This window comes from Typha latifolia, chromosome 10, assembly GCF_019914945.1.
Source record: "Typha latifolia isolate L0001 chromosome 10, TyphaL0001v2, whole genome shotgun sequence".
Taxonomy (NCBI): Eukaryota; Viridiplantae; Streptophyta; class Magnoliopsida; order Poales; family Typhaceae; genus Typha; species Typha latifolia.
Window position 1 is genome coordinate 10,470,777 of NC_133095.1, and position 18,694 is coordinate 10,489,470.

The window sequence follows — 18,694 nt, forward strand, 5'->3', positions numbered from 1 at the left end:
CAAGTCATGTTCCTTTTTTATATTATTAATAGAGAGATGGAGAGGTGATGCCATTAGGGTTAACAATGTTAGTGTAATTTTATGTAATAGTAAATTCGTGAATACAAAATACTTAGAAATATATTGTAGAAGAAAATCGAAGAACATAATCAATTCGAGTAAAAAAAAGTCACATTAAACATTGCTATAATGTTGCAAAGTGATGCACAGATAGTACTCAAATGGAATCTAGAGACAGACCAAATGTATTCTTCCATCCAAAAATTTCGCTCAAAGGAGCTTCAAAATTTTAACATTATATGAGGTACTATTTGAGTTCGAGTGCGAGTCAAATGCCCACTGCAACTTGTAGCACATTAGAAAGCTAAACTAGAGGCTAAGGGATTTTATCTAACTCAAGTGAATTTATAAGTAAATCATCTATATGCTCTAAGATCCCTAATAGAGTATAAGATTATTTACATATGTTCGATATATATATATATCATTATACCATTTTTGTGCTCTAAAATCTCTCACACAGTATATATTTTGTCAATTATGATGAGGGTCATTTACATGTATGTTCAATTACTAGGCTATAACAATGGTTGACCATCGAGCACCAAAGGAGTTGAAGCCAGTTGTCTACATTGCCACCGCTATAATGACACAAAAATTAAAAGTTAATTCATCGCTCAAGTGCTTACCGAAAAGAGTCGTCAGATAATTTTTATTCAAGATATTACTTAAACACTATAATATCAACAATGTGTCGGGAGGGATTATAAGTAAATTTCAATTTTAAGCACGGTTTTGGGAGGCCCATGGGCTTTTTCTATTTATATAAGAATTTATTTTTCACATTTAGAACAGTATTTCTTGTTCTTAACATACTGTATTTTTATATTTCTTTCTCCCACTTATTTTTTATTTTTTAAATATAAAATTTGATTTATTTTTCTAAATATATACTTTTCTTGTAATCAATTCACTTTTTTTTTTTTTTTAAATTTAAAAATTTATTTAACTCTGTATAATTTCACATAATATTGGGTGTTAATGAAAACTTCTCTATTGGAAATTTTCCCCCTATTTTAGTTTTAACTGAAAGAGGGGCGTAAAAGTACAACGCCTTCGCCGCTCCTTTCAATCCTCCATCCGTTCGAGCGGGAAAATCCAAAACCAAATCTCTCTCTCTCTCTAGGGTTTCAACTCGAGTTCTGAGAAACCAGTACCAATCCTTCCCAAGAACTCCTCCAACAATCCCTCCTTCGAGCTCCCTTCTGGGATCTAGGGGTTCGGCGTAGTTCTCCGGAGATACCACCGTCGGATGGGCCTCTCTTTGTGTCCGCCGTCGCGTCGTCCGAGATGACCGACCAAGAGGGGTTCGCCGGAGTCGACGACCCCGGAGAGGGCCCCACCAAGTTATTCCACATCCTCCAACCCAACCGCGACCTCCAGTCCAATTGGGAGGTCGATCTCGCCAAGAATCTTGAGGAGTACCTCCTCAAGATCTGCTCAGGGGAGATCTCCGCTGACCAGGACCATGTTCTCCACTCGGTGAACTTTGCGGAAGGTTATATTTCGAATCTTAGTTCGATTTATAATTTTTATGAATTTTTTTTTGAGTATCTTGAATTTTTGTGCCTTATTCTTTCTTTCTTTTGTTGCTTTTGGGTGATATTGGTCCAGCTGCATTGCTCCTCCAAGGTTCGGTCCAGGTGTACAGCCGGAAAGTGGAGTATTTGTATTCCTTGGTTTTGCATGCCTTGGAGTTTCTTTCACAGAAAAGGTCTGAGTGCTGAATTATGTTGTCTTACTTAATGCCATCGAATAATGGAATTTATTTCCTCTTTCTGAGTAAAGATTATTAGGGAAGGTGGGATAAAGTAGATATTTTGATTGAACTTGTTACATATTGTGGAAAAGAGAACAGAATATATGGGTTTCAACGGGAAAAAAATCAAGATTTGGTGGAAGCTTGATTGTTTGGTGAAAAGAGGGGGGGTGGTGGTGGTGGTGGTGTGTGTCCAATACCCAAAAATTGTTGAGTGCAGATACTAATGGCATACTGATTGCATCTCATTTTGACACAGGTTATTTAGGGAAAACAAAATCATCCCAGTAACATAGTTCACTAATTGAAATGAAGACAACTCAAGTTGATTTATGTGTTTCACACCTAGATCCTTGTCCTCCATAAACTCAAACAATTAAGAGATGATATGTTTAAATCCACAAATTTGAATACAATGCTTAATTCCAAATCCAATTTGTATCAAGTATGATGCTTTTAGTCAAACCAATAAATTGGTTTTGGATTTTGATTGGGTTGGTGCGGCAGAATTTCTGTTTATCTATTCTATTTCTTGTGGGTTGGATCTGGAGCAGGTTGATAGGTATGCTTTGTTAACCCTTTTATCTCTTGTACTTCCAACTTTCTTGTCATTCTATCCCTTTTTTGCTACTACTTTTGGCATATCAAGCACCTATGCCTCAAATGATAAGAAACATATAATGCTAAATCATGCCATGTTTTGTCAACTTAGTTTCATGATTATATCTTTATTATAGGGAAAGATACAATTTCAGACCCCGTGGTTAGACCAAAATTCATAGAGCCTTTATGACCTTTCGTTTATGTCACTTAACCCCTTTGATAGTTTTAACCTATATGTAACTGCTTGACAAACATTATTTTTAATATAAAAAGACCAAAATGTCCTTTTTATTTAATAACAACCAATTAAAAAATAACTTTTTTTTTGAAAATTATTTTGTTTTATGCTTCTTTATTTTCAATCTGTCTCACCTTTATATTTTAGACATTACAAATATTCCAGAACAAGATAATATTGAAGGCAAAATGGTTAAATGTTTTAACAATTTTAATAGCAAATTATCTTTATCGTTATTTTTGATAGAAAAACTATTAGTTTTACATAGATTAAAACTACAAGGTGGTTAAGTGACACAAATAAAAGTTTAGAGAGCTGTCTTGGAATTTGACCTTACTACTAGAGGGTAAAATATATTTTCTCCTAAATTTTATTATTATTTGTTAAATTAAGCACAACCCAACCATGAAGAGGGCTCTCAGTTCACATTCTTAATATGATACACTAATTCCCTTTCTCTTTCTTCATTTCTCTCCTCTCTTAATGTTAATCCGGCATATTGTCTAACTTCTAGTCATAAGTATATGGAAGCTTATTAGCCTCAAGCACAATAACTATAGATAATAGAAGTTTGGAATCTATGAAGTGCAACAACAATGCTTATTGCTTAAGCATGAAGGACAAATTTTTTTTGAGAAATTTCAATGAGACAAGACGAGATTGTAAGATAAAATTGGCCTAGGATTTAGTGTTGACCATCCTATTTCGGTAGTGGAAGTCTTATGTGGCCTCAGGATGAAAAAACACGCTGATATGAGAGCGATAAGGAGGAATTTAGATCCACACGTAACGAGGAAAGACAAGGCATCAATGAATCTCTTTTTCTACCTTTAAGTGCTTTTTTTAAGTATTTGTAATTTTGTATGGCTAGATAAATAAGAAAAATAGAAAATAACCCACTAAATCATGCGAGAAAGAAGATTAATCCACTTGGCTTATGGGGGAAGGAGAAATACCACCTAAATATGGGGGTAAACAAGAGGATATAGAAGGCTCGACAGCTTGGTTACCAGCTATCCTAAAGATATACATATGCTTACCACTCCATTAGAATAGGTGAGAAGTATTCGTAAAATTTGGCACATCGATAATGTCAAGTGGAGTCATGGGCAAGAATCCTTTGTTTTGCAAAAGCTAGATGCTTTCAGGGAAATTAGACTTTGGCACTTCTGTAGACATGAACAAAATTTTTGAAAAATTTACATATTATCCTATGTTCTAGTGATTCATAAACTTATGGGTTCAGGTTTTTAAAATGACTATAATTTCTTTATCACTCATTATTTTAGAGAAGCCAACTAAGCTGTAAATTACTAATCACGAAATTCTCTACAACAATAATAAATTTCAATTTTCCACGATTTTTTCTTATTTGTAGAACTCCCATAACTTCTTAATAAAAAGATAAGGAGATTATATCAAATTACAACTTAAATGATCTAAATCTTTTTTAATACAATCTATAACCAAACTAATTTCTTTTACCTTAAAATTTCAACCAAATTGTAACAAAACTCATCTAAAGATAAACTAACAACCAACTCTCCTAGATCCTATGATTTTAATCAGATATGACACTATAAAAACAAATCTAATTTTTGGATAAAAGATACATCTGAAATAAAATTAATCATAATCTAATACTCATGTCTTGTTCCCATCAAAGTCTCTATTTGCCGGTTTTTTCTACTAGAGGAAAAAGCAAGAGTGTATTTGAGTCTTTAAGGGCTTTCATTTTTCTAATGGTCATCTAGCTTGTTTTGCATTGACTTCTTTTTCAATTGAGCAGTCAGAGTAAGTGATACAAGAGCAATAACAAAATTACTATTCCTCTTTGGTTCTCTTTGTCCTCTTTTCTTTATTAATTTACCACAAGCCAGGTGGGGTTTCTTCTTCTTTCTCCTTTCTCTCCATTAAAAGGATGGATATTTCTGTTTTGTTCTCTTCTCTTGCCTTTCTATTCTTTACTGCATTTTTGCTCTGAAGTCTCCAATGACGCACACTCACATACCAACCCTTTGTTTGGATATTTGACCCCCTTTTTTTGTGATGAATTTAAGTTACAGTTCATGGGTTAGGTGTTTGCCTTTCTTTGATGTTTCTGCCAAAAATTGAGAGCTTAAGTGTGTTAGGATGGATCTTTATGTTTTGTTCTCTCCTCTTGCCTTTCTACTCTTTACTGCAATTTTTTTTTGCTGTGAAGCCTCCACTATTGCACACATGCATACCAACTGCAGTTTGGATGTTTGACCTATGATTTTATTTTGATTAATTTAATCTACAGCTCATGGGCTAGGTTTGCTTTTGTTTGATGTTTCTGCCAAAAATTGAGAACTTTGGTATGTTAGATAATAATTAACTCAAAAGCTTAAGTCATCAGATAATAGGCCAACAATTAATATCATACTTCTGACATGCCCCTACACTTGCGGCCCCAAAATACCACGTGGATCCATCCAGGTCATAATTGAACATATAATATGTATCATGCCATGCGAAATGACACTTCATCACACCATAAACTTGTATAATTAGTGAACCTAATGCACATGCCCATATATATTTAAGACAATTACAGATCTTGATTCTAGATGCATCAATACTAAGGCACTCAACCTTATAGGAATAAGTTGTAGTTTTCTTGTATGCAGATTTGAGGCCAGATTGACACCCAACCTGGAATTAGTTGTTACTAATATGATACCCAATCAAGGTATCACATGAATATCTAAAGAAACCTAGATGCTCACTTTGTTGAAGTCATGATATACATTGTTGATTTGTTATCTAACAGTCAGGCTTTTCAGTCTAGTTATTCAACATATTATCAACACTCTTTTTTTTTTTCCTTTTTTGTTTTTGATTGAAAAATAACGGATGAGATATATGAACTATTATTCATAAACTACTACGTGTATCTGTGTATCTCATTACTTGATGATGTTTAGGGTTAATTATATTTTACCTCCCTCAACTATTGCTCTATATAGCTTTCATCCCATTGAGAAAACAAGTGAACACATACACCCCTGAATTATCTAATTATATCACTAAACTTTCTCCGCTAATATTTTATTTAGGAATTTTGGTAGGAATAATCTTAAAAATTTAACGAACTTAATAAATGGACAAAAATAACCTTGTTTTCCCTCTATATCCTTCCATTTTCTCTTTTAGTGGTATCTTAAAAGCTTCCACAATTATTAAACTCTAAACTGATTTCTCTAATTACTTTAAAATCTACTTTAATAAAGGGAAAAGGAAGGCAAGGGTATTTTTATTCATCTAATTTATTAGTTAATTTTTGAACAATTTTTAGCAGAATTTCTTATGGAGGGGGCTTAGTAATACAATTAGATAATTTAGGGGATGTATGTGTTCACTAATTCTCTTGAGGGGTTGAAAGTGATACAAAGTGATAGTTAAAGGGGTCAAAATATAGTTAGTTCTAATGTTTAAGGAGGTCATGCCTCGACTATAATATAAAATCAATAGGATTTGGATCATTCTAAACTCAGCCATATTGTGGATTATAAAAGGTAGATTCTCCATTTAACTCTTCATTGTTGCATCAGCACAATCTGGATATGCAAGGTATCTTACATAAATTTGGGCTTTCCCTCAATTCTGGCTGTGGAATTAGTAATCATTTTTTATCTTTACTGTTTGATCCTTAGAGATGTGGTTGTGATTATTAATTTGCATATCTAACTTGTATGATACCAAATGAGGAATTTTGGTGCTCTTCTATTTTGTAAAATGCAATTAGCGGTAACTTAAATAGTTCCTCTTTCTGAATCTATTTGTCTATCTTCTAAAACCTTCTTCGCTCACTACTTTATTTTCAAGTTTCTAAAACTATTTCAGCCAGCAACCTTCAAATTATTTTATGAGAAGCCATACTGTTTTCACTGTTTTGTAGTTTGCGGTAAAAAAATGATACTCATTTATAAAATGTTTGTAATTTTCTATAGGCAAGATCAACAAGAAAAATCTGGAGTTCAGCCTGCCGGAAATGAGTCCAGTCCAATTGCTGATGAAGATAACGAAATGTTTCTGGGGTTAGATGATGTTCCAGGTGAGGATAATTTTCTATTCTTGTTGCTTATTGTTGAGCAAGCTCTCTGTTTATTCTTACTGACATAATATCTAAACTAGCAGTGGATACAAAGAATAGGTTAGATGGTGGAGTTGATAAAGATGACTCGTCACTTCAAATTAGGAAGCCCCCTGCTAATTTACTTGTACTTGAAGGAGATTGTCTGGATACCTGTGGTGATGCTGGTGAACTAGAGTCATATATGGTATCTTGATCTCTATACACTAGACTGCTGTCATTTTTTTTAAAGTCAATGCTCTCTTGAATCTAGTTTGGTCCTTTTTGTCATTGCAGTTAGCAACCTGTGACTTTTATGGTGATTTTCTTCTGTTAGACCCTTGTGATGCGGGAGCTGTTCATGATTTCTTGCAAGCAAATATTGTTGGCAAAGAACATGTTTCGCTTAACAGGGGCAGCTCAGTGAGGTCCAGAACACATCACAGTGTCATAGCTTCTCCAAGTGGAAGATCTGGCGGGACTGCTCGCAAATCCACAGCTGGAAAGAACAAAGGCATCAATTTGGGTCAAAATCTAGAAAGCAATTTCAACTTTGAAGTTGACAACAATTGTCATTGGTCCGGAGCCCATGCTGACCATGATTATTCTGATGATGGGATGTGCCAGCAGGAGGAGCAACATCTTGGATGTTCAAATGCTATGGATGGTTCTGACAATGATTATGACGATCCATGGAAGCCTTTGAATCCCCATGAACCTGGGAACTTGAAAATAAAACCTTTTAGAAAGGGTAAACCTATTGGTTTATTTTATTAACACCAGAACTCCATTTTCTTTTTCTCTTGTAAATTGAAGTGTCCTCTTGTTCGTGTTCACTTGAACAGTTAAGGCTTCTACAAGAAAGGTTATTCATACTACCAGACAGCAAACTCTTGCTTCTCAGTTTCCTATTGCGAAGTTGGATGGTGTCATTATGCCAGAGTTTGCTTCCCTTGAAAGACAACTTTCTTTGCAGGAAAAACTACATGCTTCCAAGTTACCACCTCTCTATGAAAAGGTGCTTTCTCATTTTGTACCAATTATTTGAACTAGTTGTCTGTACTTTAGCTTTAAAGACTTTCTTATATACTGCCAACTTCTTACTGCAGCTTAGGAGGTCACTTACTTCTGGAAAACAAGAAAATTATGATAGCTTTGGTTATTTTGAGGATGACAACATAGATACAAATAGCTCTCCTGATTATGCTCATGCAGGAGATGATCTAGTGAATGATATGTGCAACATGGATTCAGATTTCCCAGCATGTCATGAAAAGGTTAGTCTTAAAGATTTAGTTTCTGCTTTGTGTTTTTACTCCAACTTATGCTTCATATGATATGTGTTCTGTCTTACATTACACAGCAAAGAGATGGTCTTACTTTTGATGGGGTCGAGGAGTTTGCACAGGAGAATTTAGATTCACATGAAAGCCTTGAAGACTTGTGTCGCTCTCATCTGGTAAAGCACTCGTGCATGTCAATATATGTTTCGGTTTTGGTTGATTTCAGTTTATTCTCTAGAAAAAATGAATATTTGGCCGATATGGATCTGTTTCAGGCTTCAAGCCCCAGGTAGTGGTCTAAAGCCATGGTCAAATCTTGTAATCTTGCTAGTTTTGATCTTGAAGAACGAAATTAAGCCTTAGTTTCCAATAATTTCAGCTGTTATTGTTCCATTTCGGACACAACATTAGACTGTTTTCTGTTTAGTAACCAATAGATTATGTATCTACCATCTCGTATCAATATGAATCCAGTTATAATTTCTTAAAGCCATCACTATTGTCAAAGAGGTTTTTAAGGTTGCTTTGGTTGAAATCGGTTAGATGATGATATAGGCTGTCACGATCCGAAATAGGAATCATGACCGGCTATGCATCTCAATATGTTTGAGATACACGAAGTCTTATTAATACTTCTACATGTACGATGGCAAAATAAATAAGTAAAATGAAGATCTGCTTTATTAAATTTAAAACTAATCGCAATAAAGCATAAAACAATGTTATTCTAATCTAAAGCATAAAATCCAAAAGAGCGAAAAAGTAAATAGGTGAATCCTAAGTGGAGGTGGAGTCCGGGTACATCTCGCTCAGTTGCTTTGCTGACTATTACCTGAGATAGATAAATAAATACAAAAAAAGAATTCATGAGCCAACAACTATAGCTCAGTGAGTGGAATTCACTCAAAAACCAAATAAATTTTAAATTATATTAATGCTGAATAAAATTAAACTAAAAGCAATAATATTCATAACAATTTGCAATAGGCATGCTTTTTAAATAATAACAATGATAACAATAGAGAGTCACAACTTGTAACCTTGCATGGTTTTAACATATTAACATCTTTTCAATATTTATACTGTTATATGTCTTAATGGGTCTAAACCTTGTGGGTCCACATCAATTAAAAGTCAAGATGACGCTCGAGACTTTTCTTCATAGCTGATCGGTTAAGGTCATCAGATGGTATCACCATCTGATCAACACACTCTGTCTTTTCCTCTAACCGTTGAGAGAAGTTAGAGTCACCTAGGAAATTTCTCATTCATCTTAGGACTGTTCCCTAATCCCGCCAGAGTCACCTAAGAAAGTCATTGCAGTGATCTGATTTAGGACTTTTAGATAGATTTGAGCCACCACGAAAAATCGCAAGCGATTTATATTGAGACTGTTCTCTAAGTCGTACCAATACTAGTCTCATTTTCCTTTTCACTAAATTTAATATTTGCACAAATTATGGTGATGCACTGAATATAATGATTAAATGCACATAGAAAATATAATAATTAAATTTTTACACGGAAGGATGAAATAAATAAATTTGCACAGAAATTTTACATGGTCTGATAAAGGTACAAAATATAATAAAACAAATATGTAAGTGAACCCACTTATTTGAGTCTAGGCAAGACAACCGAAATCTCAAATCTCTAACTCACGTACTAAAAATCACCACTTTTAATAATAAATAATAATAAAATTTTTAATTTGAATAATATCAATATTTCTAAAATTTAAAAAAACTAAAAAGAACTAAAATGGGTTAAATTACCTATTGGATTGGGCTGGGCTACTGCTGGCCCGGCCTATTCCAAAAAAAAAAACTACTCGGGCTGCAGCCCATCCAAAAAAAACTGGTTCGGGTCAAGGTTCCCAGTTTCGGCCGATCCCGAGTGGGATCGGCCCTAGCCGATCCCGATCCCAGCCGAAACCAGTCGGTTGTTTCGGCCGATCCCGACCGAAACGGGTGGGAACTGGTCGGATCCGACCCGGGGGACATCAATAATTGATGTCCCCACCCCCCCACCTGCCTCTCTCCCTTTTCTCTCTCTCTCTTTCTCTCTTTTCCTCTCTCTTTTCTTTCTTTCTCTCTTTTCTTTCTTTCTCTCTTTCTCACGGATCTCTTACTCTTTTTCTCACCGGTGACTGAATAGTGAGTAGATCTCCATCTCTCCGGTGATCTCGACCCCTGGCGACGTTATCCGACGACCTCGATCTCCGGCGACCTTCGGTAAGTTTTTTTTTTTTTTCGTTTTTTTTTTTTTTCCATTGTGCGAAATTGCACACACCGCACATGCAAGCGGCTCACGCAAAGATTGCTGCCTGCCGCCGCTTGCAAAGCAAGATGCAAGATGCAAGTGCAGAAAGTGTAAAAGATGCAATGCAGAAGTGCGTAAAGATGCTATTGCAGCAAGCATCTTCCGCTGGCAAAGAAGAATGCTTGCTCGCTCTTCTTCTTCTTGTGAGCTGCGCGAGCAGAGAGACTTCTCTCACATTCTTCTTCTGTGAGAGCTGCAGCGAGAGACTTCTCTTATTCTTCTTTGCATGAGAGAGTAGAGACTATATTTTATTTTAATTTTTATTTATGTTTTTTAGTTGCAGAGCTAAAATATCAATGGCTCCAAAAGAGAAGTCATATGATACCGACATTGGGTGGCAACATTGCAGCACTATTGGGCAAGATAAAAGACGCGTTAAATGCAACTAGTGTGGAAAGAAAATGAGTGGTGGTGTCAGCCGTTTGAAAGAACATTTAGCTGGAAGACAAGGAAATGTAGCAGCTTGCACTCAAGTGTTTTTGGAAGTTAGAAAGCAGATGTTGGCTCATTTAATTGGCAAAAAGAAGGATAAACAATCTGCACAACAAAGAGAGTCAATGATTCGTGAAGAATTGATGCATAATCCTGTACACATTGATGATGATAGCAGTGAGCAAAGTGAGGAGGATGAGGACAGACAGATGAGGAGGGCAATGAAAGAGAGCAGAAATATGCATAGAGAAGAGGAAGAGATGAGAAGAAGCACTGGTGGTAACTTTCAGAGATCTAGATCAGTTAATATACGAGGAGAGAGAATATGGGGGCAAGCAGTTCTACCCATAGGACTCCTGGTGTTACAGCAGAGTCTAAAAATATTGGACCAATGGATATATATCTTCAAAAAAAAGGGTCGTACACAGACTTCAATCAAGACAGCTCTCAAAGGAATTAAAAATGCAAAAAAACACATTGGTAAAGCTATCTCTAAATTTTTCTTCTACAACCATATTCCTTTCAATGTAGCTGATAGCCCTTACTATCACACTATGGTGGATGCTATACAATCAGTAGGGCCTGGTGTTCCCCCTCCTAGTTCAAATGATATTGCTACTAAATATCTTGACTCAGAGGTAGATGAACTTCATACTTATATTGAGACATTTAAACGGTATTGGAATGAATTTGGTTGTACACTGATGTGTGATGGGTGGAGTACACAAAACAGAAGAAATATAATTAATTTCTTAGTGTACTTTGGCATGGGGACAATATTTTTGAAGTCTGTGGATGCTACTGCTTATTTCAAAAATGCAGATTATATTTGTCAGTTGATGGATGAGGTGGTATAAGAAATCGGTGAAAAAAGAGTAGTCTAAGTGGTTACTGATAATGGAGCAAATTATAAAGCTGCTGGAAATTTACTGATGATTAAAAAACCTCATTTATATTGGACGCCATGTGCTGCATATTGTATTGATATGATGTTAGAGGATATTGCAAAAGAGCCTGAAATTGACATGGTCATATGTGAAGGTCAGAGGTTAACAAATTTTATATATAACCATGGTTGGGTTCTTAATTTATTCAGGCAGATGACTGGTGGTAGGGAGATCATCAGACCCGGCGTCACTAGATTTGCCACTCACTTTTTAGCCTTGGAGAGCATCATGCGCTACAAGGATGATATTATGCGGATGTTTACATCACAGGAGTGGTCTATGAAAATTAAGAATATGAAACCTAAAGATAAATCTTTAGGTGAAACTTTGAAAAATATGGCTCTTGGAAATACATTTTGCGATAATATTACAATTGCCACCGCAGTATTTGAGCCTCTTGTCAAAGTATTAAGACTTGTAGACAGTGATGACAAGTCTGAGATGGGTTTCTTATATGAGGCAATGGACATAGCTAAAGAATCAATAAAAAAAATGTGGGCCAAAGTTATAGGAAGTGGTGGAAGATGATTGATTCTAGATGGAACAAACAACTACATAGAGATATACACGCTGTTGGTAAGCATGCTTTTAAGTTTTAAGTTTTAATTTACTTTTATTTATGAATATTTAAAAATTTGAATGCTTACAATTTACAAATTTTAAATTTCTACAGGGTATTTTCTTAATCCAAGATTTCAATTCTCTAAAAATGTCAATAATGATAGTGAAGTCTTGTTGAGGGTTAGAAAGGTAATCAGCAAGCTTGAGCCCGATATTCATAAACAAATCCTGTGCGATAAAGAAGTGAGTTATGATTCAATTAAATAATTTTATTATTATTTGTTTCAAGTTTTAACTTTCAATATAATCAATAAGCTAATAATATATTTCAAATTTCAGATGGAGAGATATAGATTGAGAGCTGGGCAATTCAAGATTGCTAAAGTTCTTTGCAGCCTATATCTCATAACACTCCAGCTGAATGGTGGTCTATTTATGGATGGGAGGAGGCACCAAATTTGACGCCAATAGCAAAGAAGATTTTAAGTCAAACTGTGTCTTCATCACAGTGTGAAAGAAATTGGACTACTTTTTCCTTAATCCACACAAAAACACGCAACCGATTGACAATGGAAAGATTGGAGAAGTTAGTTTTTTGTCATTATAATATGAGATTGAGGGAGAGAAATTTAAGAAGAAAGGCAGAAAATGAACAACTGATTGATTTAAATCATGTTTTTGATGAAGAAGACCCCTTGACTCTATGGATCAGAGAAATAGAGGACAGGTTATTAGATGACAGAGATAACCCATGGTTAGATGAAATATTAGGAGAGACCACGACGAGGGCAGAGGCTGGTACGAGTCATTCAGCAGCGAGAGATAGTATACCTACTAGTACTAGTCATAGTCTTGATGATACATATGGTGGTGAGATCGTTCCATCTACATTTGTTGAGGAAAGTCAAGGAGGCATAAGGAGTGAAGACAGAGAAACTGAGGATATATATACATATCAACGACGTCGTCATGAGATGCATTTTGGTTCCTATGATTATGGTACATCGAGTATTTCTTGTTTGGAGCCATCACAAGATCCATATGCTAGTTATTATCCTCAGTATTCTCAGGCACAAGATCCAAATGCTGGTTATTATCCTCCTCAAACGCAAGTCACACAACAAGATCCATACAATATGACTAGTATGATGGAATCACTTTTTGGAGCATCAGGTCCCAGACATCAATATTTACAAACTTATGGTGATTATGATGATGAAGACTATAGAAATTTACGAGAACCAGCTCGGTATTCAACAAAGTTTTAAATTTTGAGTAAGTTAATACATTTTTTTAAGTTTTTAGATTTCATATGTGAGTAATTTTTGTTTTCTTATTTTTTGTCATTTTTTCTAAATTTTTCTGCATTTTTAAATAATATTTAGAATTTTATATAATTAAAAAATAGTCCGATCCGATACGAACGGCCGATACGGCCGATACGTATCGTTTTTCTGGATGGTCGATATCGATCTCGATCCCGATACTGGGAACCTTGGTTCGGGTCGGGTCTGTGGATTCGAAATCCAAACCCGAACCGAACTCGAACTTAAAAGAAAAAGGGGTTGGCTCGGGTTAAACCCGAGCCCAGCCAACCCTTTCTTCCTTCTCGCGACCGACGCGAGAAAGAGAAGAATCGAGGGGGAGTGTGACCGCCGGCGGCGGTTCACGACCACTCTCCACCACTCGGCTTTCTTTTCTCTCTCTCTCTCTCTCTCTCTCTCTCTCTCTCTCTCTCTCTCTCTCTCTTCGTTGTCCTCACGAGGTGGAGAACCCACCACCGACAGCCGACTCCGAAGCCAACGACGATTGGAGCCACGAGGGCTCTTCTAGAAGGCAACCATGGCGCAAGGTCAACGGCTTAGAGCTCTTGAGCATGAGCAGCAGCAGCCCGAAGCTGCCGGTCGGCGAGAGTTGCTGGCGAAGTCGAAATCGCCCAAATTAGGTATCTCTAATTTATTTTATTAAACTGAAATTAAACTAGAGGGATGAGAGAAGGCTCACCAGGGAGGAGTGTGATGGTCCCAATTTCCTCCGGCGATGCTCTGACGGGCTGAACCCACGTCGCAATTCCGACGGTAAGAAAGTGAAAATGAAGGAGGAGGAAAGGGAAAATGAGGCTGGGGTTGAGGAGAGAGAGAATTAGGATTTTATTTATAGGGCAAAGATCCAAATCTGGAACAGATTTGGATTCGGCCGATCTCTTGCGCCTCGTCGCGTGCCGGAGAGGGAGAGGGGAGGGACTGCATGGCACCCTCCTCTCTCAACCCCAAATTAATTTTTTTTCCTGGTTCTTACATAGGCAGTGTTGCCTATCCTTTTTGGCTTTATCTATAATTAGATTAGCCCCTCCCACGCTCATCTTCTTTGTTCTCCTTCCACAACCAGGGGCTATTACCATCCCTTTCCCTCTGCTTCTGTCTTCTTTAGTCTTGTTCCTCTTAACTCCTCTTTCTTTGTGTTATTGCTCTATTTTTATCCTTGTATCTGGTGCTGCCCCTGCTGCCCTCCTCTCCTTCCCACTGCTACCTTCTATCTCTCAATTTTGTTGTTTCGCTTTAGCCTGATTCTCAAAGGAATTCTTGTTTACATGTATTGGATGCCCTAAAGTGAAGAGGAGGAAGGTTCATGATCAGCATCTACATATTGCTAAATCAAATTAGAGTTATGCCTGAAAACCTCTCACCGAAACCACTTTCTGGATTGTATTGCTTCCTAAATATTGCTAAGGTTAAATATTTGTTATTCTGATCCCTAGGAGCAAGTGTTTATCGTAGACTTTAAAAATTGTCCTCTTAGTTATTGCATGTCCCTAGAATGTTTATCATTTAATACACGTACAATTCTCAATTTTTGTTTCAGATATAATGAATGGAATTTAGTATTTGACTTGATATACATCCTTTCTGGCTCTTCCACAACTTCAGATATTAATTTAATCGTTCTTCTAAAATTTATTTGCTTAAGATGATATCAAGGCAGTTTTAGAGTAATTTGGTATCGTAGCCAGGTTTGTCCTATAGAATTGTTGTATCTCTTTCATTATATATTACATATATTCTCTTCTTCATCTTGTCTTCAATTATGCATAATCTGATCCTAATTCCAAATGTAAACAGGGCTTCTAATACCTTAGTGTAACTAAGCTTCTACTGAAGCAAATGATAGTCTTTTCATAAAAAATCCAAATCATGAGGAGATTGGACAGGAGGCTATTGCACATATAGCAAGATTTCACATCAGAATCTGATGCAATATTTGATAAATAGCTTCCAATATGTTATTAAATACACTCCAACTTTGTGCTCAATCACCTTCAAATCGTCCAAGGATATACAGAGAGTTAAAATGGACTGCTAAGCTTATGTAATCTTTTATACTCACAATTGAAAAAGCCTAAAACTCCTGAAATAATTGTGGATTTTCCACCCGTGGTAGATATTTGCGCTCTACCGCAAGTCTAGAATCAACTGGTGATGATCATGTGATTGAAGACTTCATAGTGAAGGAGTTCACAACTCATAGGCAAGTACATAAACTCAGAATCCGTTGGTGTTCCTGTGAAGGAGTCCTGCTTCCAAGATTAACCAGAAGAATCTTTTATCACCTAGCTTTCTATTTGAAAATTTGTCATCTTGAATTCCGCAAAGGCACAAACAATCCTATTAGGGAGACACTATTAGTGGAAGAGTTTTTGTGGGTCTACACCATCATTCTTGAATTTTTCCTAGTTGATTCAGATCAGGATTTTCAGTATTCCACTCGAGATAATTTTGGTGGGTCTACATGAACTGCTGTAGGGGTGAGAAAAACATTACTTATTTGCTATTCTGTGGGCATGCAGAAGATCAAAGAGTCCATTTTCATCATCACTCTGATGGTTAACTAGGATTTCTGAAGGCAAGATTTAAACCACTTTCCTTTGGTATGAGACCCTTTTGATTATCTTAATTTAAAACAACGGATCTGGATGATATTTGATTTCAGTGGCATTGTACGAACTTACATTTTTCTATTACATATTCATGCTATGAGTTCTATAATATAGGTCCAGATCATCTCTATTAACAACTACTGTTAATTTGTACCTTAAGCCACCAGTAGTTTACAATGCATTAGCTTGTTACCTCATTATCTATAAGGGTTTGCCCATGTTACCTTTTGTAGTCTGCTGAACAACTAGTTCTTCATGTAGGATGCTCTTCTTGCCAGCATAGCTGAGACTGAGAAGCAGACAGAGTTAGCTGCACGGGTTTCAACATGGACACAGCGAATTGAACATACTCTGGAAGAGCAAGTGAGTTGTAAAATTTGGCTAACAAAATATATGCTGGATAATATGCCATAATATTTTAATGTAGACGGCCTAGTTTATGTTTTTATAAATTTGACTTTCTACAGGATATGCATCCACCTTTTGATATTCAATTATATGGGGAAAGAATCCTGGATAAACTTACCTCAGAAGCAGAAGATAAGGGAATAATGTCTTTTACTAATGTTGCATTGAGCCAAGAAAGCCATGAGGTTGCAAGGACATTTTCTGCTCTCCTCCAGCTGGTATAAACCCTTTACTTCTTTCATGGTTCTATCCTGATTTCTTTTTCGTTTTTCAATTCGCACAAGTTGCATTATTGCAACGACAAAGTATGCCTAAGTACAAATTATACTTTGTGACTTATAGATCAAGTTTATTTATTTTTCTTCTCTTTTCCAGGTGAACAATGGAAACATTGATCTCCAAAGAGCCCCGGGGAGCAATGAGTTGGTATGTCATACAGCCAATAATCCATTTTATATCAGGCTAATTTGCCAGGATCAAAGAGAAGTAATGAAGAGTCAGTTGGCAAGAAAGAGAGTCAAGTCCCCTTCAAAGAAAGGTTGCAGCAAAATAAACTCTTCTGTCGTGCAAGCCACATCTCCCTTGAAATCATTGCAACAGAATGGCAAGTTCTCAGTTAAGCCAGGTAAAGGAAAGGTCATTAGGTGCACTCCTGAGGGAAAAAGAAGACGAAGGTCAGCCCGGTTTGTAGATCCATTTGATTTGCAGTCTTCTGGGTGAGTCAATACATCTCATCTTTGGAGTTTTGAATACTACTCAAAGCAGCATTCGGATTAGCAGTGCTATGGAAGCTCTCATTAACTCAATGATTGAGGTCCCAATAACATTTGTGGGAGAATGTAACTGTAATTTAAATTCTTAGGTCTAGGAAGGTATATATTTTTTAACACACATACTTGTAATTCTTGTATGTATTATCAATAACTAGATTAATGTTATAAGCTATCTGTTCTTGAAATATGTTAGTAGGTGCTTTTGAATCCTTTAATTGAGACGTATTACTGGGTGGGATGATATCTGGGATTGAAATTAAACATCCATCTAGATTTATTCCCCCATTAATTGGTTCACTGACCTATTCATGATTTGTATTCCTAAAATGCAAGATCCATATTGCAGAAGCCTGGATGGCAACTCAAATTTTTTTTTTTTTTTGTATTTATTTTGTGAGAGACATGAGATTTGATTATGTCCCACTAAATATCGATGAAAATCTGGATACTCTTATATAGCTGAGCTTTGTGCCTCTTATCTTATTATCGAGCAGCAACTCAATTGGCTAAAAGATTTAAAATACCTATTTTATTCATTCTATTCATACATTGAGAGTAAGACTGTCGTCATATTTAGAGAGACCAACATTTATAGTTTCAGAAATATTCAGTAAATGGTGAATTAGTCTTTTAAGAAAATAGTGTCTAACATTAGACTCAACTGTACAAAATTTTATATTTTGTAATATGTAAATTTATATATCTTATTTAATTATTTTTTATCAGATTTTTGTGACTTTTAGATACAGGTTGCCAACAGAGAAAAAAAATGGGAAGAAAAGGGGCAGCTATTCTAAAATTATTATTATACAACTTTGAAAATTTATTAGGACATAATAAATTTTTAGCAAAAACTCAGCCTGTTTGTTTGGAAAGTGATGAAGGTGAGGGCAATAGAATGGTAGATATGTTTAGTTGTAAATTGAAGAACCTGCCCGTGAAGTACCATAGGTTGCCTCTTCATATTGCTAAATTGAGAAACATGATTGGTAAATAGCACTGTTATTCAAAAAAGTTTAAAAAATAACTTTTGAGTGCTACTCCGTTATATTGCTTCTTTTTTCATGCCTACCCAAATGGGGTTCGCAGAAGCCTGGACATGCTATTCGCAATAATACGGTGGAAAACCTAGTAAAAGAAATAATTTGAATCTTTCAGCTCTCGGTTTTGACTGCTTCAGGCTTCATAATTGAACTATCACACATTTGGAGGAATAGAAGTTGGAAATTTTATTACCCTTGTACGAGTAATATCTCTCCTTTGATGCCTTCTCAACAA

General features: G+C 35.9%; 1 protein-coding gene across 1 annotated transcript; it reads left to right on the top strand.

Annotated features, from left to right (window-relative positions):
• The first annotated feature begins 1,116 nt into the window (after positions 1–1,116).
• LOC140796528 (condensin-2 complex subunit H2) lies at positions 1,117–17,601 on the top strand. The gene is made up of 11 exons (XM_073149572.1): positions 1,117–1,558; positions 1,675–1,774; positions 6,635–6,738; positions 6,822–6,964; positions 7,054–7,507; positions 7,602–7,774; positions 7,866–8,033; positions 8,120–8,215; positions 16,497–16,598; positions 16,703–16,861; positions 17,019–17,601. The coding sequence occupies exons 1-11, from the start codon at positions 1,351–1,353 to the stop codon at positions 17,361–17,363; spliced, it is 2,052 nt and encodes a 683-aa protein (XP_073005673.1). The 5' UTR covers positions 1,117–1,350; the 3' UTR covers positions 17,364–17,601.
• Positions 17,602–18,694: the final 1,093 nt, after the last annotated feature.

Coding starts and splice junctions, on each gene's coding strand:
- LOC140796528 (XM_073149572.1), top strand. CDS start 1,351: ATGACCGACCAAGAGGGGTTCGCCGGAGTCGACGACCCCGGAGAGGGC. Junction 8,034..8,119: donor TCCCAGCATGTCATGAAAAG/GTTAGTCTTAAA, acceptor TACATTACACAG/CAAAGAGATGGTCTTACTTT. Junction 8,216..16,496: donor ACTTGTGTCGCTCTCATCTG/GTAAAGCACTCG, acceptor TTCTTCATGTAG/GATGCTCTTCTTGCCAGCAT.